The following is a 27,999-nucleotide window of genomic DNA, read 5'->3' as shown; positions in this document are numbered from 1 at the left end:
CAGCCCTGCAAAGTCAAATGCACTGACCTCCAAAGTTAGGGACTTCAGTACTGGAAGCATACAGAACAGCACCTTCTTCTCCTGCTCATTTCCTTGGTGAAATTAGGGTTTGTTATGGGGCCCAAATGTTTTAGGCCCCTTCTGACATTTCAGTAGTTTCTTGCTAACGCTGTTACTGTGTGTGTGTGTGTCAGTGATGCCCGACTTATTAGATTTCTTCCAGTGCATGCATCCCAGCAGAAGACACCCCAGCAGGACTTGAGCACTGCTGCTGCTTCACTTCATATAATGAATATTCAGACGCTGCAGTCACTGTGGACTCAGGTGGCAGAAATAGTAAGGTGATCGAAGCAAACCCAAATGGGAAAGCCAAATCTACATGTCAGCGACTCAGAAACACTGATTATAGCACAGATTCCCCATTCTCTGACCCTGAGACCCCAGGAGAGGAGACTCCTGGGAACTCCTATGAATCACGCATCTGTTCAATACACCAACATGCTCACGTCTTTCTGGATGATGTGTTGTCATCAGTGTGTTGTTTTTAAAAGACAACAAGCCCTTCTGTAGTCCCCTCCACAAAATGCATTTAGGCTGATAGTTCAGCATAAAGGATGCACTGTGGAGCCCGGCAATGCATGCATTGTTTCCCCTGAAATGCAGTCAGGAGCTCCAGAGTAAAATCTAGTGTTTTTCTTTGAATTCTTATTTTATATATTTTGTCACCATCAGCAGTTAAACTAAAGTAGGAACTGCTCCATTCTATTACGGGTTAAATTATGCTCTGTGCAGATCTAGTGGTGATGTATAAATTGCAGCCCTTTCTTTTTTTTTGAAAGATTCTAAAATAGGTTTTCAGAATTAGTGCTGGATTTTTGCGTCTGCGTGTGTGGTGACTCTTGATTTTTTCCCTTCGGAGAAGCATCCTTTGCAGCATTCCCCCTTCCGAGGAATCACTTAGACACTTCCTGCTGGTGGCAGGGGATACAGCCATAATACAGCTTCCTCTGTCCCAGCTGTCTTCTTCACTACGGTAAATGCATTACGATGGCTACACTCTCCTGTAAAGGTTCAGGTGGAGGAAGGTGTAGGATGAAGTCTGGACACCATCGTTTTGGTTTTTAAAAGCTTCAGCTCCTCTAGCACCTTTGCATTTTGAATGTCTTCCTGCTTCTAGTCAAAGGTTTCTCTCCAGTGATTGAAATGCTGCTGTACGCCTGATTAAAGGTGCCTGAGGATATCACCTTTTACAAGGAAGCCCTGTGTGCTTGAGAGGATCTTGTTAAATGCATTATGGCTCATGCAGCCTCACAATTAAAGAAAAACAGGGATTTAGAAATCAATGCTGAAGAAGAGACTGAGAAAAAAAGGAAACACCGCAAACGGTCCCGGGATCGGAAGAAAAAGGTAGCTATGTATGCCAGAGCATATATCTTGCCTGGATTCTTTTTGTTTTAATCTCCTCCTGGCATCTGTTAGAAGCATTAAGGGCTATTTTTACATGCTGTATAGGGTGTAAATTGGGTGTGCAAATGGGGAACAGCCGATGAAATCCTATGGCAGACCATGGCCACAGGATGGGCAAGGCAGGGGAAGGGTTTCTGCTGTGGGGTTGATTGCGGGGCTCTGCGGAAGGTGTGCTTCACTTTACATAGGCTTGGGCATGTTTCCATGACACAGAAAGATGTTCTGAGGGAGTTAAAAGTAGTTTCTTCACAGCCCGGTCAAGGGTAAATGGACCGCAGTGACTTAGGTTTGAGGGAGAGGCCATAGAGCCAGGCTTTGTACTTCTTAGAGGTCTGTCTCCTGGGAAAGGAGCTTTTGTGCTGGAACTGTATCACATGTGTGCATTTCTCAGGCAGATCTGTGACCTTAAAGACGTGGCAGAAAAGTCATTTCCTGCTTTGCTTTTTTTTCTCTTTCTTTCCTTTTGCGTCTTATTTCTATAAGGTGCTTTTACTTAGGTTGTGCAATGGAAATAAGCCACTAGAAATAACTCTCTTTTGTTAAATAAAGCTAAAATCACAGAGGTTTGTTTTTCCCTGCTGGGTGAGAGTGATTATCCTGAATGCAGGAATTCCCATGACATGGCAGGGACCTGCAACCATCAGCACTGATTGCTTTAGATCAAAGCATGGGCATTGATGATCCCCTACTGATATTCGAATGCAGGGGAAAAATAGGAATATTCCAGGTCAGTGGTGTTTCATTACAGCCCAGCAGTACTTATTCAGTGTTTGGTGGCTTTGCCCTTAAATGTGACTCATAGGTACCAACCAAGAAGTGAGGCCCCAAAGCAGTTTTTCTTTATGACAATTAATAAAAATTGACTAAAACTCTGTGATCTGAATATGGAAGTCAGGTCATAAAGCATTTTTATGTGTCTGTGAGAATTCCCAATGGAAATATACTCTTAATTTGCTCTGAGCATCCATGCATGTGCTTTCTAAATGACATGCAGATTTCACCCTGCACATGTACCTTTCTTCAGGAGTGACCATGAATATTTTTGGTACCCTTGTCATTTTCTTCCAAATTAGGATCTATAGAAGGTGGTTCTGTGCCTTTTGTTTTATAGTAGACTTGGTAAGACTGAATTTGGAGGGCTCCAGTTGTTTTGCTGTAAGATGTTAAATATAGATAGTTCCCACTTCAATATTCTTATAAATAAACTTCTTGAATATATTTTCATAAAAGTACAAACTTAGGTTAAGAAATTCTGTGCAGGCATATTTTAAAGCCTAATACAGCAGAGTTGTTATGAAATTGTTATATTTTGCTAGATTCTGGTCTAATTTTATTGTATTAGGTTTGTCTGTGGGTAAGTCATTCTTAATTGCCCCTCTCCACAACTCCCTACCCACCCCCACCCTGATAAACTGGCTTCTAAGAAACACGGGAAAAGGTACATGTGTTTGTATAAAGATAGGGTGTCATCATTAATGTGAATACTAGAGAAGAGTTGTTAGCCTCTTCAGGCTTGGGTCTAGCAGTTTCCCATAGCAGTGATGACAGACCTGCTGCCTTTGTGCCTGGGCCTCTGTTTGACTTGGAAGCAAAATAGGGAAGGGGTGAGGTGAAGGGAGTTTCTGGACTCACTGAGCTGAAGCAAATGCTTTGCAGACCAGAATGCTTTGTTATGAGTACAACAGAGTCTGTCCAATATAAATCTCTTAGCAACCAGAAGGGAACATGGAGAAATATCAATATCGCTATTGTAAATGTGCAAGTGAATTTAAATGTTTTGTTCTCAGGACACTTGCAGAGTAAGTAGATCCAAAAAGTGGCTTATGGATAACACTTTCAATGCTGTTGCACTTGTTAATTCATAATAATATAATAAGTGTGTTCCTTACTGAAGATACACTGTATGACGGAAAGTACGATATTCATAGTCAGATTATTTCATGGACTACTTTTAACATACAAAGTTAATATTAAATTATTCTAAAGACATACTCTAGATTTCTTTCAGTGGTATATCGTATATAACCCTTACTCCCTATAAAGTGAATTGTTTCCACTTTGAGTTTCTTTTTTCCTACCTCTTCCTAAGATCCTAATTAAGGCCCATGGGCTGCTTTGTTTCATATTGTACATCCCATGTCAACTGAAAAAGCTGCCTTTAAATGTTTTGTATGTTATTATGGGGATGGTTGCTCTTGTTCATATGCAGAAATATCCTCTAGGATCTTTTAATTGTATAAAATAGCAAGTACTCTCGTAAAATCACACAATAGAAAAGCTTAGGAAGTACCTTAGCTACTTTTATCTAGCAATACTGTATCTACTATATCTACTATTATCTACTGCTAGATGAAAGAGTGTCTCATTTATAAAGTAAGGTATTTTATGGCACTCCTGAAGTTCAGGTTTGAGCAAGCCCAAGACGAACCTTTCTTGATCATATCCGTATGACACAACATCATGTGCTATGGGATGTTACTAAGTATTATAATAAAATCATAATACATATGCAGACTTTATATTGAATTCACATTTCATTGGGCTTTTAAAAATCCAGTGAGTTATATGCTTGGTTTATTTTAAATATGTTAACTATGAATAAGTGATTGCCTGTCAAAAAAAAAAGAGTAGAGTACTTCTAGGAATTTATAATCAGCTGGATTTTAATAAAGATGTGTTTTATTCTTGACACAAAACTTAAGTAGTGTCAAGAGAAAGGAAATCTTCCTATTTGTTAAAAGGAAGTGCATTTACGTCAATAAACCCTTAATCTTTTATTGCCAACTTTTTTTTTTTTTTTGCTTGAAGAAAAAAAAGTTTAAAAGTTGCGTACCAGTATATTTACAAATATCCCTTACCCACACGTGCCCACTGCCCTTGCCTGGCATATTTTCTTTTTCTCCTTCACACTCCTCTCCTGAGGGCCTGCTTGGTTGGCAGCAAGTGGGAGGCATGCCAAAGGTGGACAGAGTGCCTGTGGGTGGGTTAATATTGGATCCCTGCCCTGACTAAGCAACTTGCAGAGAGGAACTCTGTATCCCCTCCTCTCCTATCAGGGTTCCTGGCCCACAGGTGGTGGTTAGTAGATGGCCCATCCTACTACGAGCCTATACAAGTCACAGAAACTCTTCTTGTGGTGCAGGCTGCACTCCCTGGACATCCCTCGTTGCCACTAGCATCTGGTGCCACTTTACCTGCTTGTTTTGCCCTCTGCCCACATGAACTATAAAGTACATTTCAGTAGTGAGGAATATTAGGAGAATTGGTCCTAATTTGTTCAATAAATTTTTTTCAGTATATGCATGTATGCTTATATGTATTTGCCGTGTCCTGTCAAAAAAAACTTTGTGGTGACCTAAAGAAATTGATATTAAAAAAGGAAACATTATGGAATTCCTCTCTCTCTCTCTCTCTCTCTCTCTCTCTCTCTGTGTGTGTGTGTGTGTGTGTGTGTGTGTGTGTGTCTGACACAGTGCTAGATACTGGGATAAAGTGGCAATTAATTCCATGATTAATATCCTTTCTGATTATTGATGTCAAACTTATACAGTTAATCAGTGGCAGAGCAGGAATGAATATTCATCACTTCATGCTTGCATTCATGCATTCATTCAGCAAACACTTGTTGAGTGACAGGCATTGCATTGACTGTTGGATCCACTTGTTCTGTGGATCAGGCATTGCATTGACTGTTGGAGACAAAGCTAAAAAAGGCCTAATGGTAACAGTACAGTTGCTCCCAGCAGAAGTAGGGAGAAAGATAAGAGCTCCATTAGCTACCCTATGTAGTGTATGAAAAGGGAGCCTCAGGAGCCCACAGAAAGATCCCCAGTTGACTTGAGGGAGCTCAGAGAAGGCTCTCAGTGAAGCTGAGCCTTGGAGGAGTCGTCAGTGAGATAGACAAGCAGAACAGGAATCCCATGCCCAAAGTGATGGAAGTAGGAAAGACCATTGGGGTGTGTGGGAAACAAACAAGTTAAGAATGCCTGGAGCAAAGGGCAGGGCAGAAAGAATGTCAGGAGAGAGAGGCAGGGCCAGAGCATGAAGAGCTTTGTATGCCATCTTACAGAGTTTGGAAATCATCTATCCTGTTTGAAGGAGAGAGGAACTTTAATGGTGGTAGTAGGGAGAGAGGACTGTGAATAGCTTTATGGTTGAGCCATCTCTCGAGCATCAGTGTGGCAGACAGCAGCAGGGAGAGCAGTCAGGAAGCTCTGATGGTGATCCAGGCATGACATCATGAGAGTCTGAACCAGGGAAGAGACTATACTGGTGGAGAAGGGGCGTAGCATACAAAAGATATTTAGGGGAAGACTTGGCAGAACTTGGCAAAGGATTGTATGTAGGATGTGAGAGGGAGAGATTGGATTCTAGGGTAACTGCCAAGTTCCTGGCTTGAAGGGGACAATGAAGAATGAAATTTCCTGGATTTATGTCTTCTCTTCCAGGACATTTATTGATTACTTATTATGCACTAGGTAGGGTTTTACATTGCTTTATAGGTGGAGGCTCATTTAATCTTCACAATAACCCTACAAAGAACATATTTTTATTATCCCCATTTTACAGATGAGGAAAATGAGGCATGAGCCTTTAAGCTGGTTGCCCAAAGCTGCCACCCTAGTTAGTGGTAGAGCTGGAATTCCAAATTGGGCAGTCTAACTCTCTAGCTTGTTCCTATAACTACTACGCTATGCAACATATTGAGTATGGGGCATTAATATTTTCACAGCTACACATCAAAGTGGGCTTGTTTCAGAGAATGTTCTAAATGATAGGCTGTTTCTCACACATCTGAAACCTTAAGTAACAGGCTTTATGTCTCTAAGTAACCCAGTATTGTAGTGTGTCTGTTTTTTTTACCCTCTGCAATAGATTTTAATGTTCCGTCTTAAGGTTCTCTTTTCTTTTTTAGTTTTGGAAGATAGAAATGAAAATTACCGACATCAGGACTTCAAATCCCTAAAGACCTTGGTGTAATGACAACACAGTAGTCTGTTAGCAGCTTGTGTATGTCAGGCAGTGTGCAGAGGGATGCCCATGGGTTATTTTATATCTTTTCTTATTCCTTCTCTATGAGACAGGTATCATCTTCATCTCCAGTTTTCATAGATAAAACCAAGTCTTAAAGGGAATAAATAACTTGCCTGAGGATATACAGCTAGGAAGTGGTAGATCTAGACTTAAACTTGGATGATAAGACTTTGGAATCTGTATTTAACCATCGGGTTTATTGTAATGAAACTCTAACAGTCTTCCTTTAAGGTTAAAGAAATTTAAGAGTTTGAGAACAGATTTCAGAAGATATGAACTGTAGTGTTATTTCTTGCTTTAGAAGCTTGGTGCTTCCCGATATATTACAGGCTTTCCACATGCCTAGTCACCTAGGTATCTGTGGCACCCACGATATAAGGCAGGGTGGGTTTTGTATTGTAGCAGCTGGACTTTGTGGGTGAGAATTATGTAGACCCTTTTGAAATAAAGCAAACCTGCTCTGTTTCCTGCTCCATCACGTATCTAGGGAGCTTGGTCTCTCTATTAGCGTACTTGATATTCTGTACAGTAGTTATGTGTTTATATGTCTGTCTCATACAGGAGACTGTGAGCTCTTTGTTGTCATAAATGGCATCATAATTCTTTACTATAACCAAAGTGGGGCCTGCTGTGTAGGTGGGTGGGTGGACAGATGGATCAGAGGCGGTAGCATGTAAGGATTAAGAGCGTAGACTATACGGTAAGATGGTCTAAGGTCAGATGCTGGTGCTGTCACTTAGTTGTGTGATCTTGGGGAAGTTACTTAACCTCTCTGTGCCTCATTCTCTTCACCTGCAAAATGAATGTAATGATAGTATATACCTAGCCATAGGGTTGTAATGAAATTTCAGTGAGTTAATATTAGAACAGTGCTTGGCACAAAGCAAGAGCCATATAGTGTTAGTTGTTGCTGCTGCTGTTCAGAATGTACAGACAAATGGACAGACAACTAAGTGGACTAGGGATATTTAGTATTATCCACATGTACAGAGGCATTAACCAGATCTTAGGTTTGTTATGCAACTTGTCTCAGGTCACAGGAATAGCTGGGCTTGGAACCAAGGTCTCTGTGGTTCTAAGTCCCTTGGTTAGGCCATTAAAACTTCTGCAGGAGGGGTTTTCTTAAGAGAGAGTCTTATTAATGGACATCAGTGGTTAATTCTTATGTTCAGAGAAGAATGATCAATTTTTTTTTTTTTTTTTTTGTCTTTTTCCATGTCCGGCAACTGATCGCAACCCTCAGTGTTGCCCCCGTACCGGACCGGGACCGGCAACGGGATCGCAACCCTCGGTGTTGCCCCCGCGCCTCGCCCAGCCAGTGAGCGGGAACCGGTCTGTATGTGGGATCCGAACCCTCGGCGGGAGCGCCGCTGCGCTTCCCAAGTGGTACACTAGCACAGTGCGCCACCGGGCCGGCCCAAGAATGATCAATTTTGAGATGTTAAAAGTTAAATGACTGGGCCGGCCCGGTGGTGCACTCAGTAGAGTGCAGCGCTTGGGAGTGCGGCGGCGCTCCCGCCGAGGGTTCGGATCCCATATAGAGACCGGTCTGCTCACTGGTTGAGTGCAGTGCGGTCGTGACACCGAGGGTTGCGATCCTGTTGCCGGTCGTGGTGCGGGCGCAACACCGAGGGTTGCGATCCCGTTACCGGTCATGAAAAAAAAAAGACAAAAAGGAAAAAAAAAAAGTTAAATGACTTAGTAACTAGATTTTTATAAATTAATAATTTAATCTTAATAGCAAAATCCAGATATCGATAAAAGCCATTGTTTTTAAGTTAGTGTACTTCTACATTTAAAATAATTTTTTAGTGGAATCCAGTCACTGAAAAAAAAAATAGAAGCATTGGGTTATGTATATGTGTTGATTGATCTATAGGTTAAATATTGAAGGGGAATATCTGAATACAGTGTTATGCTGTCTGATACATAATCCAAATTTCATTCTAAAGAAATATTTGTATAGAAAGTTAGCATTTGAAAACAAATGGTCTGCTATGGTTCTGCCCAAATTTGTGTTTTAGTTTGTATAATTTAAAAGCAGAAGAGTTGAGAGCAAGGCGATGGAAGTCTGGCTGGAATCTTTAACATATAGGTCAGATTTTTTTCCTAGCTCTTATCCCATTCACTCAAGATTATGTTGCCAGGGACCCAACATGATGTCATGAAATAGGATGGTCCATCATTGTCAAATACTGGAGCTGCCTATAAAATTATAGATTTATTTAGTTTTTACTCTTATATGTAGAAAAGCCTTGTTAACTTTTGATGTTTGCTTAATATCTAAATTATGAATATTATGAATTTGTCAATTATTTTTAAGCAATAAATAATGAACATTCTTCTAAACATTCACATGCTAGTAGGTCATGATAAATAAAAACTTAGGGATTTAACAAAAATAAATTTCCCCCAATACTTCGACATCAACTACAAACTTAAACTAGTTTCAGAAAACTCTTATGGTGATTTTATTAAAAGCACAAATCTTAAGAAGTTTTTAAAAACGTTTTAACCATATTAGGTTGCAGACAGAAGACATACAAAATACTTCAGTGTTAACAAATTATTACACTTACAATAAAACTTTTTACCATAATGCAAATAGCATGAGTTGAAATGTAGTTTTCAAGTCTCTAGTCTTATTTCCATGTTTATAAAATATGTAGATTTAAGTTTAGTTTTCATTGGTTCCAGTAAATTATTTCTCAGTCATGGGTGAACTTCTGATTAATCAGGTTCATATGCTCTGTTCTGTCTGAACTTAGATGAAGCCCATTAGGATGAGTAGAGCGGAGACTACTGTTCATATCTGTAGGTCTACAGCTTGACTTTTAGCAGAACGATGGTCAACATCATAGCATCATCATCATCATAGCAGAAGGATGTATGGACTGTATGGTAAAAAATGGGGAAAGAGAAATAGTAGAGTTGGAAGGAAGGAAGTTCAAGATTTTCTAGGTACTGGAAACATTTGCAATCTACGTGTAGGTACCTCTCTAAAAACCCTGTGACTCCAGCCATATGAACAGCATTCATTTATCCTAATGAAATACAATTTTGTAAGAAGTCTACATGGTTGAAGAAGGTATGAAAACATGGTAAATTTTGTTTAATAGAGGATTGAAAAAATTAATAAAACAGACAAGCAATTAGGAGAGATGTGGGGAGTGGGGCTAAGTATTACAATCCCCAGTAGTGGACAGAATGGGCTTTGGGACTAGATGTGAGCTCATATTGAAGCTGCTGCTGATTAGCTATGTGGACTTGAACTGAATTTCTTTAGGCCCCTGTTTCCATATTGATCAAGTGGGAATATTATTTTTTTTTCCTTGCATACATGTGAGGATTAGAGATACTGTAAAAAAAAAAAACACATTTTGCCAGGTTCCTGGTATAAAAGGCGTACTTAGCAAGGGTTTCCAGCTCCTCCTTCCCCCATAGTATGGGCTCTCAAATGTGATTTAGTGACTGTAGCCAAGAAGGAGGTAGAAGAACTGAGAAATTGAGGGACTATTTTTAACAGCTTTTGCAGCTCACAAGCACTCAGAAAATCATTTGCCAAATTGGTTTGTGAACGAAATTTTACTAATTGACCACTATCCCCGAACAACCATTTGAGTCCTGCAGTTCAGCTCTTTGCAAACTTTTCCACAGTCCCCAGAGAATTAAATCTGTCATTTTGAGAAATACTCTCAAAGACTCATATGTTAACTCCATTAACAGTATTCATTAACTCTGTTATTAATTAGCTTCTCTCGGTAGTTAAATGATTGCCTAGGTAGATATTAAAGAAAGTTTAAGAACTGTATGCACAGAGCAAGTATCAAATGATTGTTTTAACTAATAAACATTGTCTTGCAGATTTGAGCATAAATGTTGAAATATTTATAAGGAAAAACTATTTACTTGGGCTGAATGAAAGAATCTTCACCGTATAGTTTATATATTGTGATTATTAAGAAGAAATAAAATGTTACTTATACAGGATGTCTGCAAGATATCTCTTATATAATTCATTACCACCCAATTTATCACCCCTTCTAGGTGGAATGACCACGATAGAGGCGTTGTTCTAGTTTCAGGATATTTGGGGACTAAAGGAGGAATGAAAAATCTGACCAGTGTTGACTTACCACCTTTTATACCTGGTTTCAGAACCCGAAGTGGTCCATTGGCTGCGTTCCTTCACCGGCACATTCCCTTCTTCCTGCTCTCTCAGATTGCTACTTGCTAGGCTGCTGAAATTTTCCATCACACAGAGCAAGTTACCCTGCACCTAACCAAACTGGCCCACTTCCAGAACTGCTACCTAGAATTATTAGTGTGTTTATATACTCCCATTCACCTTAAACCAATCAGAAAAACTGAGCCTGAAACCTGGACATCTTTCCTTAGGCATTTTTATTATGGACTCTGTGTGATTTTTTTTTTTTCCCCAACAGTCAGTGTAGTGAGATAACCAATAGCAAAAGTACATGGAGCAGAATTTACCCATTCTTTTATTTATTGAGCTTTAATTCATTGAGAAACTGCAATGGGCTAGGCACCCTCTTGGGTGTTTTAAGTAGATTATTATATCGACTCTTCATGACGGGGGTATAATTTTCCCAGTTTTCTGGATTAGGGAAGTTTTGCTCTGAAAATTTCAACAACTTGCCCAAAGTTCCACAGTTAGTAAGTGTAAAGCTGGAGTTCAAACCCAGGTTGGTCTCGATACCAGCGCTCCATACATGGAATTATCTCCAAGACACCACTGGGACCACCGTTTTCTTTTTTTGTTTGTTATTTTCCTACGATAATGAAACAACATTTGTATGGAAAACTGTATGCCAGTAAGTTTAAGTACTTTTTTTATTGAGACAATTGATTATACATATTTGTGAGGTACAGAGTTGAATATCAATACCTGTGTACAATGCATAATGATCAAATTGGAATAATTAGCATGTTCATCATTATAAAAAGTAATATTCCTTGTGTCCATTAACCAATTTTTTGCTCACCTCCCTTTCCCACCTCCAGTAACCACAGTTTACTGGCTCCATAAGACGAATCTTTCCTGGACTGTGAAATGCCATTCTGGGGTTTCTCCCCCTAGAAAATCCCCAATAGAATTCTCCTTGTGATTTATCTCTTTCTCCCAAAAGAACAGTGCAGAGAGTAGGAGGGTGATATTGGGTGTAATAAATACATTGACAAGTTCAAATCTCTTTTATTTCACACATTAACTGGAAATGCCTCATACCTTAACAGGACCGTAATCACACAAATGGTCAAATAAAGAAATATGAATATGATTAACTCCCAAACCGTTTGTATTTTTGAAGATAAGCAGCAAAGTCATTTTGTGTTGGCTGATTTTTTGGTTTTTGAAATGAGTCTGTTCCCACGTTTGCTAATGCCTACCATTTCATGGTTATCATTTTTATGAGAAAACTGTGGAAAAAGCTGGCTTTAAATAACTTACTCAGGGCCTCAAAACAGGCTAGTTTTTAGAGCTTAGATTAGAAATGAGAATGCATTTTGTAGAATGGTAAGAAATTAACATAACATAAGAAAGCTACTTTAGCCGATGACGTAGACAAAATGTTAGAATTGAGTCAGCGTGGGCTTTGCCAGATTCTTTTCTTATCAGGATAGAAAAGATCTCAGGTTTTATGAGTGATCTTTTTACTTTTCCTTGACAACAGGAACAATGAATAAAAAGTTTACTTTGCAGAAGGAGACTTGGCAAAAATTGGAGTTCTCCAAGATTTTGGTTATTCAAATATAGATGTTTTTAGGCTTTGCTAGCAAGCCTCAGTTTGAAATGATAGGAAACCTGCTAGCAAAAGTTATGCTCAATTTACCATAAATAATTGGTAGGTGCCAAAGGCTGTCATCTCAGTTAGTACTTGAATGAACCCTCCGAGTTAGGTGGCATTATTCCCATTTTGCCATTGAGGAAATTGAGGCTTAGAAATTGAATTTATTGGTAACAGTGAACAAAATGCAGAGGCAGAACTTCAACCTGCAACTCTTGGACTGTAAGGCCTTTTCCCCCTCATGTCTTTAACCTGCTTACAGATTATTCACCAGTCATAACAGATTCTGGCATTTGGAGAAGACTTTTTCTTTCTTTTTAAGAAAAAATTTACTAATCAGTTTTTATATCATTCTTATGACTCTCATCACCAATGTTATTGTTCATTTGTTTTATGGAGTAAATGGTACATGACTTAAGCTTTATGTTTTATCTTCACATGGTACATGGGATGTTAACTATTATTGGAAAGCACAGAGCAATTTTAAATCAGGTACAAAAAGATCATAATTGACTTTGGCACTGCGGATTTACAGTAGTCTAGGGAAGCAACATTTGTCAAAATCATAACCTTGAACAGTGCATTTTGGGTTTTATTAGTAAATCCTTGAAATGTCCAGTGTCCTAATTCCCAGCTACATATCTGCTACCTGGCTGTTTAGGGGTAAAGGAGACAGGATATGCTGGTAGGAATATAGCTTCTGAGGTCAGTGAACCTCCCTCCTATCCACTGCCCCCGCCCCTCCCACCTAAGGACCTGCTGTCCCTTTGTGCAGTGGCTTGGCCACTACAATCTAATTCAATAACATGATAAGTATATTTACTTAGCTCTGTCAACACTCAAAATACATTTGCCTGCCCTTAAGTAACAGGAAGATAACCATACTGATGTTTAAAAATGCTGAGTGCAATTAATTTCTTTCCTTTGAAGCATGGCCATTGCTAATGATCCCTGCTGTACTGTGCCTCTTCAGCTGGAGCCATTCTTTGCCATCTAAAAATAAATGGTTTTGTTATGCACATTTATTCCATTCACATTTATTCCAAATAGAATTACTACATTAATACTAGGAATCCAGGCATATGAAATTCATGCATTCACTTGTCTTCATTATTATAGAATTAGTGATCCTGATAATGCCCCTCAATTCCAGCCTGTGATTCATTTCAGAAGGTTTTGAATGTCCCTTGTCTTAGCTGAAATTGGATCTTTGAAGGTGACTATTAATACATTTAAAATAAGTGTGCGATGACCTGGCCAGCGTTCTCTTGCTCCAGTGTGTGAGTCTAGATCATGGTCTTTCTCCCAGCTCTCCATGAAGAGCCTTGTCTTCAGTGGCTGGTTGTAGTTAGATTTCACAAAACATGTTTCAGTGGGTTTTCCTTGGGATGAGATTAAAAGAATTATAGAGCCATCCATTTGGCATCTGATAAGCATTATGTCTTTATTTGCTTTCTGGTGGATTAGTTAGGATTTTGTTTGTGGCATAGGAAGGGAGAGTACTCTTAACGTTCATTTTGCATTCTTAGCTTTGACCTGCTTTCCTAGAGCTTCATTTAGGCTTTAGTGGAACCTAAATTATTAATGCAATCTGGGCTGTGCCTCTGCATAGAGCTTAATCCAGCCTCTGTTTTAAAAAAGTGGTACTGGGGATCTCTGAAATAATAGGAAAACTGATTTTTGGAGGCTCTGTGGAATGAAGGAAAGGGCCTGGGCAGGAGCTGTGGAGTCAGACAGGCTTGGGTTTGGATCTGAAAGCTGTTACTTCTCTGTGGAGTCTGCAGTTGGTCATTGAACCTCCCTGACCCATCACAACACCTACTGCAAAGAGATGTTAAGAAGACTAAATTAAATGGAACGTGAAGTGGCTAGCACAATGCAGTGATTCGACAAGTGTTCATTCCTTCTGCTTCTCTGCTCCTTTCTATTCCTCTTTCCGTCGTGCGCTTGGAAGAAGTGAGGGTTCGTTTTATGCCAAGCAAATTCAGTGAGAGTCGTCAGTTAAAATGGGGAAAGTAAATTTGCTGACATGAATTATAAGCAGGGGTTAAATAAATAAATAAATGATAAGTATGCGTATGAGTTTATATTGGGGGAGAGGGGAATATATATTCCAGAAAGTACAGTTAAAACCAAAGCCAAATTTCCATTAGGAAGAAATGTGGTCGATGGAGACATTGAATGTGGCATCAAAGGCTCAGGTTCTAGAGAGGTGCAGTGGTTTGCCCCGCATCAACTGGATGGCCTCAGCTTCTTTCACAGCATATGCCAACCTGTGATGCAGGTGTCTAGGTCTGCTTGGTAGATTTTTTCTGCTTGGTCTTTGTATCCCCAAGACAGAACTTAATGGATTTACCTCTGAATTCCCGTTAAAGGTCTCCCACGGACAGCTGCTGCTTGACTCCCGGAGGACACCAGTCAGCCAAAGTTTAGTTCTAGTGCCTCCCAGAAGAGTGCGTCAGAGCCTGTCTGCAATATGCAGTTTCCCAGGGACAATTAGAGAGAAGGAGGCAAACCATGAACAAACACGTTTTCTTGCTGTTAAATCAAAGACTTCTTTACGAACTTTTGACAGTGTTTAATACCTGGTGTGCCACTTTTACTCTCTGCTTCATTGTTTGTAATATGCTAGAGCATTCTGTGTGTTCTTCTCACCATATAAGTAAAGTAATAGATGTCCATTGTGGAAACAACTTTAAACACAGGGGGCAAAGATCTGCCAGAGAAATGTGGCTGTTATCACTTTGGAATATTTCTTCAATGTTTTTTCTGTGCATTTATATACCTGCTTTCTTCTTTCCTTACTTCCTTTCCCTTCTCTTCCTTTTCTTTCTCTTCCATTTTTCCCCTTTTCCCAAAAAATAAATGAAGATGATGTAATACTGGTACCTCCTGTTTTGTAACCTCTTTTTTTCCGACTGAAAATAACATAAGAACATAAAAATATAATACGAACATATGTCCATTTCAATAAACACATTTCTGTAAGTTTTTAAATGGATCTACAGCATTCTACTTTATGAATGTACTAAAATGCTTCCAACTCCTTTTCTTTTCTATATTTAGTTTATTTTAATTTTTGTTATTATGAAAAATGCCACAAACAACAATACCACTTCATCTTTTTCCCAAACCACAGTGTTCTCATTTTTGCTCTCCTGATTTTCTAGGTGATTTTTATTGTAACATAAAAAAAATTTTTTTTGTAACATAGTTGACAGTATACATCTGTGTGGTACAGAGTTGAATATCAATACATGTGTTTTTTTAGTATGGTATTCAAGATCCTCTATTCTCAAGTGAGAGCTGGCATTTAGAACCTCATTTCCTACCAATCCAGTAGTTGTCCTTAGTTCTAGTCGGAATGACTCTGCTTTTTGCTGTTCCCAAAGCACACCCTAATTTTCCATGGCGGGTCTTCGTGGTGCTCTGCCTGTGATCCCTGCTTCCCCTTTTCTCCTATGAAAATCCTTCTAACTGATAGGACTCATCTCCAAATCTCACCCTCTTCCTGAAATACTAGTTTATCCACCTGGAAGTCATTTCTTTCACTTTAACTATTATTTTAGAATTGTTTGTATCTCTCAGAATACTTAAAATACTCTTTGTGGGATTATAGTTTTATGTATGATGACATCTAGGTGACAAAAGTTACAAGTCTTGATTTTGAATCTTGGGAAGGCACTTGCAACTGGAGCCCATGTCCTGTGTGTCCTCTGCGGAGGAGCCCAGCATGATGGTACTGAGAGTTCTTCCCAGCTCCACCAGCGTCTCCTGCTGCACTGCAGCTTCCTTGGGCAGGAGAACGACTGGTTCAGAGTGTTTCCTCTTCTAGGCCCCCTTTGTCTCTGTCCTGTTGAATAAATAAAGGTGGGTATGCAGCTGTCCACCCAGGGCTCTGTGCTTTTCCTTCAGCCTTCATTAGTTTACATGCAATTGTTTTAGGCCAGTGACTCTCAATTGGTGAGAGAAGAGGCTGCGTCGTATTCAGCTGGGGTTAGTGTGACCACTGGCCTGGTTTGCCCACAGGACTGAGAGGTTTCCCAGGATGCAGGCCTTTCAGTGCTAGGGCTGGGGTGGCCCTGCCTCTCCCCAAGGGCGTGCTAGAATTGGTGGAGTGTGGCGGAGGGCAGATGCACACGGTGGAGCAAGGGAGAGGTTCTCCATCCCGCTTGTTTCTAAACTGTCACGGCTTTGTTTTCTTTGAAGGCCTCACCTTCCATCTGAGATTATGATGTCACTTTTTTTTCCTTTAGGAGTCCATTTTGCCTTTTTACAATTTCCAGTGTCATCAGTGGGCATTATTCCTTCCTAAATTTTCTCCCATCTCTTCATTTAAGCATTTAAGCACAGTAGACCCCTCCACATGGCATGCTGTGGTGAATATAGGAAAGTACATGGAATTCAGATTTGGGCAACAACTCTGGCTTTTATCATTTAGGGTCTCATCTAAGTCCCTGATGGAGTTTGGATGTGTTGTCCTCCCAGAACTCATGTGGGAATCTGATTCCCAATGTGGCAGTGTTGGGAGCAGTTTGAGTTATGGGGGTGGATTCCTCATGAATGGATTAATGCTCTCCCTGAGTGGGGTGGGGGAGGGGTAGTGAGTGAGTTCTTCCTCTATTAGTTCCTGCAAGAGCTGGTTGTTTAAAAGACCCTGGCACCTCCTCTCTCTCTCTTGCTTCCTCTCACCATGTGATCTGCTTGGATCCACTGGCTACCTGCAGCTTTTTACCACAAGTAGAAGCAGCCTGAGGCCCATGCCAGATGCAGCTGTCCCAGAATCATAAGCCAAATAAGCCTCTGTTCTTTATAAATTACCCAGTCTCAGGTATTCTGTTATAGCAACACAAATGGACTAAGACTGTCCCAATTTCTTTGCTTTGCCTTTACCTCTGCAGTTCTTGAACTCCTTGGGATTTTGTGTCTTACTCACCTGCTTCTTGTTTTGTTTCCTAACTTTGACTTTCCAAAGGTATCTCTTTCTCCAGCCCACCCCTCCTTAGCCAAGGGAAGGACACATAAACCTCCTGCCATCTCATTCCTGAAGAGGCCCCCAGGCTTGGCTGTCACTATTTACTAGGTGATGGGGTATTAGATATAAAGACATAAAGAACATGACTACTTTGCAATTTAATTCTAGTTTCATTTCTCCCTCCTAGCTGGAAGGAGCTTACCATTGTTTTATTAGGAAATGTCTTGATGGGGACCACTACAGATTTAGGTAATAGAATGTTACATGTGCAGAACAATCACATTTTACTCAAATTACATGATTAGGACAACAAATACTATTTCAAATTGTTTTATAATGAATACTAGGAAAAAAAAACTACTTGTCATGTCTCTATTTTCATACCAATCACTCAAATCCTGTTGGATGTATTAGTAATGACTTTTATGGACTGCAGATTAAAATACATGAAAAGTAGAACTATTGTAGAAATCTGGAATTCAGGTTTAAAGGATTTATGTAAAAGACAGTGCATCAGTTTTAAAGGGAAGAGTTGCATGGAAAATTCCCAAGGATTCAAGGAATCTTAGAGGTGGAAGGGACCTTTGAGGTCACTGAGCCAGGATCTCTGCAGAGCCTGCCTCTTCTTTACAATAGCTGTCTGCAAGTTATATGTCAATGTCCGCTTATGAATTGCCTGTGACTGGAAATGTCTTCTGAACCCATTTCTTAGTTATTCTAATGGTTAGAATATGCTCTTATTTTGAGACTAAAGTTATTACCCTGTTATATCCACCCATATGCCAGCTCTTTATATAGATGCACATAGTGATGTGTTGGTGCTGTGGCTTCTCTCCAAACTAAATGCTTCCTGTTTCTTTAGCCAGTCTTCATGAGATATAGAGACCCCTTAACTCCCCTCTTAGCCATCATGTGGTACCTAAAATTGACACAGTTTTTCACATATGGATTATCTAGCTCCTAATATATTGATATACCACATCCTCAGCTATTGCCACTATTGGTAAAAGGGGCCAAGGTCACAATTATTTGGGGCAGAATGTAATCAAGAGCCCATTTAGTCTGTTTTCATGGGAACTTTGTTTCTGTTTTACATGTAAATTTTATCCATTCTCTAACTTTTAGTTTTTTCTCTTGGTTGACATTGTACTGGTTTGTGAATACATTGGAACATTTATAAATAACTATAGATTTAAAAAGATATGAAAGCTTTGTCCCCTCTAATATTTTATCTCCTGTTTTCCATTGTAGAATCTCGTTACATTATTCCTCATACTTAGAAATTATTTCCTGAGTAATTATTATTAACATTGTTCTTTCTTTTTTCTTTTCCTACTTGCCTTCTGCCCTTTTTCTTTCTGCTTTCTTTTCCTACCTTCTTTATCATAAAAACATTCACCAGAATTTACTAGAACAGATGGAAATATTTCAGTATCAGTTTGATACCAGAGAGGAATAAATTATGTAATGTGTTAAAATTTATGAGAGGTTGATTTTCATATATTTTAGACTGACCAATTTAATAGATAAACAGATGGCTCCTTACGCACTAACCTTTATGGACCGAATCCTTAGCAATTAGCAAGTATGTGGCATTATTTTGACAGAAGAATTAGCCAATAATAAGGGTGCAGAAACAAAATTCTGAAATAATACAGTGAATATGAAACATACATGTTGTTTGATTCAGCAACATTTCAACATTTCAATTCACCAAATACAGGGATACTTCAAAAAATTCTTGGAAAAATGGAATCAAAAGATAATATAAATCCTTCCATGAACTTTTCAAAGACTCCTTGTATTTATATTTCCTGGGGATACAAGGAGAAATAAAACGTGCTTCCAGTCCTTTGGGAACAGGTAGCCTAGTAAAGGAGACACACAGTTTAAAGAATTAAAATAGTCTTATATTTGAGGAAGAAGATGTACAAAGCACAACAGAGGCCTTTGAAAGGGCACATCTATCAAGGTGGAGGGCAGGGACAAGACAGACAGATGTGGAGATTGAAGCTGGTCCTGAAGACCAAGAAACGCGGGCAGATGTCATAGAGAGCACAGGTAGAAAAGCTTCCGGAAGTAGGATTGGGTGTGCATGACGGCTGCTGAATATGGGGTGGACAGGGGAGGATGTGTCTTGAGGTGGCAAGTGTGAGCATCTGAGAAGCTGGTTCTACCTTGTGTTGAGTGCTGAGAAAGGGATGCAGAGGGATCAGCTTCTATTTGTGTACGGCGTGCTTCTCCCCGCTCCCACCCCTTTCTGCCTGCTTTCACCTATTCCTGTCAACTATTAATGATGTTTTTATAAAGAAGAAATGTTATCTTACATTGACTTTTCCCTTGTATTTTCAGTACTAGTTCACAAATGCAGAAGTTCTGGTATTAGAACACCTGACAGACTCAAATCCACTGAGCTGATGAATTAGAAACCTGGAGAATAATTACTAAATTTGAGAAGTGCTGAAGCCATTGATTTTTGTCTAAGAAGTCATTCATTGGGCATGATGAATTAGAAATGCTAGTTAAAGGCTTCTCAGATTTAAATTATAACAATCCCAGAGGCCAGCCCGTGGCTCACTTGGGAGAGTGTGGTGCTGACAACACCAAGTCAAGGGTTAAGATCCCCTTACTGGTCATCTTTAAAAAAAAATAAAATAAAAAAATAAAAATTATGACAATCTTCATGATAAGAACTGTGATATTTTTATGTTCTCCCACATACTATAAGTATTTGTTATAGTTATGATAAATCTTTTAAAACAGTGTCGTGTTTCTTCCATTTTGAGGGCAATGTATTTATAGTGACTTTTTTAAAATCAGAGAAGTAGAAAAATAGAACTCATCCACCATAAACTGCATGATCCATTTAATACAATCCATTTCTTTTTCGTATATTGTAACAGCTTTAAACATTTAATTTTCAGAAGTTGAGAAAAATGAAAAGAAAGGAAATATCTTGAAAAACAATTAACAGAATAGTTTTCCCTTACAAATCTGTTTGTTACATTTGAGGTGCAAGAATGCTCTGAAAATTTGCCAAACCTATTCTAAACAACGAGCACTAGATTTAACTTTTCTGAAATGTGCCACTTTTATTGAAAGATTATTTCAAGTTTTAAGCTGCATTCTGAAGATTCCTGCAAGAATATTAAAATGCATTCAGTTGACCTTTTTATAAAACACTTCTGGGGAAGTATCCATAATATTTTGGTGAAAAATGTTGCCTTAATATTAAAGCCTGAATTACTTGTAAAGAATGCCATTACCCCAAAATCCATGAGATTAATTTTTTTCTAATCTTGTATTTCATGTGTGTTTGTAAATCTGTCTGTTTTTAATCTCATTTACCTGACAGTTGTATATCAGTATTTGCAGTTATTAGTTCTAGCAGGAACAAACAGATATCTAGCCCGATAAAAGAGTTTAGCTTAGATGAGAGCCAATGTAGACAGAAATGACAGAAAACAGTCCACAGTTCATTGTTTTTTAAAGATAAAACAGAAATCTACTGCTCAGTGCAGTAGATGGTTGTGTTAAACAAGGAATTCCCTGGATGGAAGATTGTAAAATACATGACGGCACTTGACAATTTCAAGGAATCCTTTTATTCTACAATAATTGTATCTTAATGTGTCTGTGTTTGAGGTCAGATATTTAATTATCATAAAATGAGGCATGCACATATTCTATAGAAGGAGTCCTTCCTAGACTCGGTCTTTTGTGCTATAGACCACAACTGGGACATTTACTTCAGATATGACTGGGAAGTCCCACAGTCCCCTTGTATCAGCATGGGGAATGGGGCAGGAATGCCCAGACCAGAATTTTAGCTTCCATTTTCAATTTAATGTAGAGCTTTTCATTGCATTCTCAGCAATATTTACTTTCATCTCATAACAGTGAACTGTTCATGGTAATGTCCTAGTGTAATATGGCACTGAAGCAGAGACAGGTGGCACCAGGAATCCCTCAGCTTTCATGCAAACGTTCAGCCAAAGGCATTTATTCTGTTTGCTTATTTGTCTTACAGCTGTATGTCCAGAAAATTCTGAAATGAACTCTGTACTTAGAATCTTATTTTTTAATGTTTTCAGAGAGTTTTTTTTTAATTGAGGTTAATTTACTTGCAGTCAAATGCTCCTATCCCAAGTATATAGTTCATCAGTTTTGACAAACGCTTGTAGTCATTTAACCCAGTTCCTCAACAAGATCTGTAACATTTTATCACCACTGAAAGTTCCTTTGTTCCCTTTCCCAGTACATATCCCATCTCCACCTGAATGAAGCAGCCAGTGTTAGGGTTTCCAGCACCATTGCTGGATCATAATGTTAATCTTAGAGATTGTATGTCAGATTGACATGTCCAAGAATGTTCTTGAGAACTGTTGTACTTTGAGAAGTTTTTTCTCCTTAGGGAATCATTTAGAAGTACTTGCATAGACCAAGAATGAAGATTTAGAACTTGGTCACTTAGAATTCCAGTCTCTTGCTTCTAAAACACATTAGAGCATCCTCGGTGTTTAATTGTTATTGGATGAGGAGCAGATCATTTTCCAGCCTGGCAAAAATATTTCAGGTAATTTTCTTTCTTATTGTATTTTTATTTGGCTCTATTTTAATTTCCGCTTCTGATAAAAATTGCCAACAATCCTTTGTGATGATTTCTTAACTTTGGTGTGTATACCTTTTGTGTAGAGTGGAATAAATGATCGATTCCTGTAAATTTAGTAAGAATGACCAATAAATGTCATAGATGAAGCTGAAGAGCTCAGTACACCCCTGAGTTGGGAGAAGCAGTGTTTGCCGTGGTATCCTGTCAGCTCTGTGTGGGGATAGGAGAACCAGTCACACACTGTCCACATCTACACCTTATCCATGACCAGGTGCTATTGTGTGAAATGTGCGGCTGTGTCATTTAGATCTCAGGGTAACCAGACAAAGAGTACTTCTGTTCTCAGTCTTGGAGAGCATCTGTGCGCATGTGTGTGTGTGCATGCATGTGGGGAGGGGGGAGGTGTTTAGCATTCTGTATTGCCCCTAGAGAGTTTCTCTTCCCTCCTTTTAGCTAATGTGCTCTTCTTTGTAAATAAATTTCAGAGACAGGATTGGAATAAACTGAACAATGGGAGAGAGCTGATTTCAGCGTAGAGAACTACTTTTATTTCATTGTTGCAACACATGGAGTATAAAATGAAATTGCACTGCTGTTACAATTTATTCTCTTTATTAAAATAGACAAGCATTAGACAAGCCATAAAATTTCCATCTGCATTCACAGCAGGCTCCCCCCATCTGAAATACAGATTCCTCCCCCCCCTTCTTTCAAAAACACCCAGGACTGAAACATGTTAATATTAGGGATCAACAGAATTATACTATTTAATTTCTAAAAGCAATGGATATCCTCCCCTGCTCTTTAGATTGCTGCATCTGTTTTAAAGGGAAAGCTCGCCTTCTGTATTTAAATGTCACTGAGGACATGGGAGTTGGGTCAGAAAGATCTGCAGTGCAGCAGAGGAAACTGAATGGGCTCCCAGCTTGGTGACTCTGCCATGGTTCTGCTTCTGTCACCTCAGTAGCCTCATCACCTTGAGAAGGAAAACAAGAGGCAGTTTTCAGTATGCTGGTGATCACGCCGGAGGCAAGGCACCCATTGTCACTTTAGCACGCTTTCCTCCATTGCTTGAAGGACAAAGGCTTTTCTTATAACATCCAAAGCATGTAAAAGTGAAAGCCTCCCCCTCGGGCTAATTTCAAAGCCAAACACTTGCTTCACATTTTAGGCATAGAAAACATACAGTCCTGTAAAGATGATTTAAAAGATAATTGTAAATTCTGATTTTCTTTTTAGCAAGCCATTCCCCCACTTGGAGGATATTCTGTTTCAATTTTTTATAAAGGCAGTCTGATGAAAAATTTAAACAAACTCTTTTAGGAGCAAGTCTTCTGTCAGATGTCACGCCAAGCTCCCATTTGGTAGGAACGGTTATGTAAGGTGGTCTGTGCCATCTATCTAAATAATAGACATCTAATGTGAATCTGGGGTCAGGCAAGCTCTCCTTCCTGTCTCTCCCTGAAGACTTCATGTTTATCATATTTCTGCCTCAGTAACTTAAGTGTAATAGAAAATTTTCGTAATGTTAATCTGTTGGAACAGCATTGGGAAAGGAGGTGGGTTGTCCTCACCCTGGAGGGCAAAATAAAAAGTTTATGCAATGGTATAATTAGGTACATTTAGTAAGAATAAAAATATTACAGAAAGTTGGTTCATTGTATGGAGAGATAGGATACAGTGCTTTGGGAAGGACACCTAAGGACACTGAAGAGGGAAACTGAAAAAATAAAAGTTTGAGATCTTAGAAGATGTGTATTGATTTATTATTTACAAAGGACTTTTATATACGTTATCACATTTGATCTTTGTAACTCAGTGGGATGGAAATTTTCACTCTCACAGCAGTTATGCTCCTAGTTCAAGGTCAGCCAGCTACCCAGCTTCTCTGTGTCCCGGGGGTTTTCTCCCCGCTCCCTTGCCTGCCTTCTTTCCTTCCACATGGATAACATGAGAAACCTAGAGCCTACCGTTATTCTGCTGGAGTAACCATTTCAGTCTTATACCCATGGCGAGAGCAACGAAGAAAGGTCTGAACCTGTCTAGATTGTACCCCAAAGCCTAGAGGAAATGCTGAAAGTGTTTCCTTTCCTGGCAGTTGGTTTCTGACAAAGAATTTCTAAATACAGTTTTTTAATACTTTGGTCTTAAAACACAAGTACCTTGCCCATGGAAGGAAAGGGACAACTAAGGTTTGGAATAACTTACAAGGATTAAATATGTTTGAAGTTGTTTCAGCAACTGTATGTGTATGGTGATCTATTATTAGTATTATTGTCATTTATTATCATTATCGCTGTCACTACCACTGACACAGTAATAGTTTATCTTGGTGGTTTGGAGCCAGCTCTGGAGTTGGGTTTCCTGATGTCCTGTGTGTGAGTCTCACCTTCAGTGCTGACTAACTCTTTGGCCTTGGGTTCGTTAATTAACAAACTCACTAGGTCTGTTTCCTCATCGGTAAGATGGAGATGACAATAATCCATCTCTCAAGGTAATTGTTGGGAAAATTTTCTGAAATGGTCAGTGTAAAGTGTTTCGGAAGTGCTAAATAAATCGCTAACGCTTTCCTGTTGTCCCATTAGAGAACGTACTTCAGATTAAACGTTGCTTGAGAGTTTCATAGATAGGTTTCATAAGATTAGCCACAGAAGGTATTTCTTAAACAGACAACCAAGAAAGAAATGCAATTCACAAGTGCTAAATGCTAGGAACCTTATTCAATGTTATATGTAAAATTCAGTCTTCCCTTCTAAGAGTAGATTGCACTCTATAGTTTTAGAGATTTATTCTTCAACAAACATCTGAAAACCGCTCAGTGAAAATGGTGATAGATATTATTAGAGTTTGATTAATAGAATTTAGACTGGAGTTTGGAAGTGATCTTCAAAATGTGTGGACTTCATAAGAATGTATCCTTTGTTTTTGATTTCTCGAATATCATTTAGTAACTTATGTGTATTTTATACTGAATAACTCTCTGATGAGAAAAAGCTAAAGCCTTTATAAAGAACATCTTGCCAATGTAAGTTTTCCATTTTTCTCTACTCTCATTTTCTTTCTATTCTTTCTTTTTTTCCCAGCAAATGTTTTATCAACTATTTTTCAGGCACTGTGCAAGATGCTGGGAAATAGTGATAAATAACAGTCAGTGCCTTGCCCTCTTGGACTTTAAAGTATGTTTTTCATAACTTGAAACTTATTGTACATCTTCTATTTCACACTCAAATGTGTGGTGATTTTGAGGGTGTTTGCTCTCAGAGAAAAAGATCCACAAAAAAGCGCCTGTTAGAATATCATCCTTTACCCTTTGGAAATAAAGTGTCTCCGTATTTATATTTATTTTTTTGTTTGTTTTCCTCAAAACATTATTTCTCTCCATTTATGATTTTATGAGCTAGCCATCCACATTACCTTCTTTTCTCATTATTTTTTTTTTCCTTTTTGTCTTTTTTCGTGTCCGGCAACGGACCGCAACCCCCAGTATCACGCCCGTACCGGACCGGGACTGGCAACGGGATCGCAACACATTACCTTATTTTCTTATTACTTTAGGAAAAGGTTGTCTAGGAGGCTATTTGGTTTGTTATAACTACAGTCTGCATATTCGTTGTCTTATTTTTCTAACAAATAACATACATTTTTATCATTAGTTCCTTCTTCTTATGAGACATCTCTTTGCACCATTTCTAGATCATTTGAAGACCCTTGAATAATCATGCTTTTAGATTGTTCATTTGGCCAAGGTACACGATAGTCTAGATGCTGTTGTTTTCTCTTAAAATATAAAATAAACTTAAATTTAAAAGTTCTTCCTTTTAACTTAAGTGGGCTGATAATACCTTGGCTGTTAGCTTAAAAACACATTGACCTTATCTTTTCACATAAACTCGTAATGTTTCTACAAGAAAAAGAAAGGGCTGGGCAGTTAGCTCAGTTGGTCAGAGCGCAGCCTTATAACCCCTAGATAACGGATTCAGATCCCCGCACCGGCCAGCCACAAGAAAAAAAAGAAAGGCTGCAGAAAGGATGTTATGTCTACACACCCCCTGTGCCTGGCTGTACTGCGTTTTTCTCTCTCAGTTCTGATACATCCATCAGATTTACTCTTTTCTTGTATGATTCATGTTAAGGTTTTTCTATTTTTTTGGTTTGGTTTTGGTACTTTTGAAGTTGGTGCTTCTTAAGGAAACCATACTGTTCCAGATTCATTATCGGGCAGAGTCAACTTTTTTTTGTGTGTGGCAGCTGGCTGGTACAGGGATCTGAACCCTTGACCTTGGCGTTATAACACCATGCTCTAATCCACTGAGCTAACCAGCCAGCCCTAACATATTTTTCTAATAAAAACATATTCGTGCCCTATGGGGCCTTCACACTCAGGAGAAATGTCACCCTGTACACTTAGTCCAGCCTCCTGACCTTGAATAGGACATGTTGAGAGCATAAGATAGTGATTTAAGTTGCATGTTCTGAATCCTGTGGCAATTCTGCACATTTTGCCTCATCTTGGCCCCTTCTCCCCTCTAACTTTCTTGTTTCTATCCAGACACTAGCTGGGTTGGAGGAGTGATGTATTGGTGAGGAATGCCTTTAGCTACAAATAGCAGTATGAGGGTACTTCCAAAAGTGAACATAGAATTGAAAGATAACGTGTGAACATAGAATTGAAAGATAACGTAAATCTTTCCATGAACTTTTTGAAGTACCCTCGTACATCTGGCTGAAAGTGGGATAAAGAGGGGTTTCTTTTTCCACAAAACCAGCAGTCTGAAGGTAGACAGCTGCTGGTGCCAGTCCAGAGGTTTAGCGATGCTGGTCTTCATTCCTTGATTGCCCAACTCCATGCCTCAAATCTGCATTCAAGACAGAAAGAAGTGAAGGACAGGGTTAGCCACTTCAGTGCCTTTATCAGAACAAGAAAATGCCTTCCCAGAAGGCCCTGGCCAACTTGTGCTTATATTCTGCTGGCCAGACTGCACCTTAGAGCCCCTAATGGCTGCAAGGGGGAAGAAAAGTGAACAGTTAGCCTTTTACTGTGGATGACCACAGAACAAGTCTACATCTGTCCCAGGTAACCCACCCCAGCCGCCCTTCCAGGACCAGCTCTGATGTCGCTTTTATGAGGTCTTTCCTGTGTTGCTCAGATAGAATGTTCCTGTATGAACCCACCTGGCCCTGCAGTCCTGTCTTCAACAACTAAACTGAGCGTGCTCTCGGGGTAAGGACCGCACCTCCACACACAGCACCTGAGAGACAGTGCTCAGTGAGGGTTTGCTGAAAGAATGAATGAATGTGTGGGCTGTGTGGATCCCTGGACGTTGCCTAAAGCCAGCTGCTGGAGGTAGAGAGTGCTGAATGAGGCATCTCGTTTCCACCTGACATTCCGTCCTTATCCGTGGGCATTCCCCTGATGAAATACGAAACCACAACCCTGACCACTTGTATTCATTAAGGCACTATGGGGAGCTTTTTGCCAAAGCCCTGCTGGCTCACGTGTGATAGAAATATGCTAGTTTGGGACAATAGGCTTTCTGCCTTCCTAAAATTTTTATACACACTTTTAAATAGTTGTAGTCATTTGGTCTCTTGATGATACAAATCTTAGCCCAGCATTACAATCAGTACAGTTCTCAGAAATGAGAAAATGTACAAAGTATCTATCCACAGGAATTATTCTTGGTTGTGCCCGAATAGGCATATAGTTTAAAATATAGTTTATACTTTCTGGAGGTTATCCTAAGATGATAATTAAAGTGTGCAAAGATGTATGTGCAAAGTTGTTTTTTTGTTGTTATAATAGTGTTTTATAATAAAATTTGGAAACATTCCAACTCTTCACTGGGAATTGGGTTAAATAGATAATGGAACATAATGAAAGTATTAAAAATAATCACATAAGGGCTGGCCCGGTGGCGCACTGGAGAGTGCACCGCTTGGGAGCGCGGCGGCGCTCCCGCCGAGGGTTCGGATCCCATGTGGAGACCGGTTCCCGCTCACTGGCTGAGTGCGGTGCGGGCGCAGGACTGAGGGTTGCGATCCCATTGCTGGTCCCCAGTGCGGGCGCGACACCGAGGGTTGCGATCCCATTGCTGGTCCCCAGT

The 27,999-nt window shown here is 39.4% G+C and overlaps 1 protein-coding gene across 1 annotated transcript in view; it reads left to right on the top strand.

Moving 5' to 3' along the window:
* Positions 1 to 1,293: 1,293 nt before the first annotated feature.
* The window catches only part of LOC103585618 (ankyrin-3-like), a 164,008-nt gene continuing 137,302 nt past the window's right edge, over positions 1,294 to 27,999 (top strand). Inside the window, exon 1 of the mRNA XM_008566632.1 lies at positions 1,294 to 1,407. Coding sequence (XP_008564854.1) covers positions 1,294 to 1,407 — 114 coding nt within the window. The remainder of the gene's footprint in view (positions 1,408 to 27,999) is intronic.

This window comes from Galeopterus variegatus, unplaced genomic scaffold (assembly GCF_000696425.1).
Source record: "Galeopterus variegatus unplaced genomic scaffold, G_variegatus-3.0.2 Scaffold257, whole genome shotgun sequence".
Classification (NCBI taxonomy): domain Eukaryota; kingdom Metazoa; phylum Chordata; class Mammalia; order Dermoptera; family Cynocephalidae; genus Galeopterus; species Galeopterus variegatus.
Note: the sequence above shows the minus strand (reverse complement) of the source record. Positions and strands in the feature narration are given on the sequence as shown.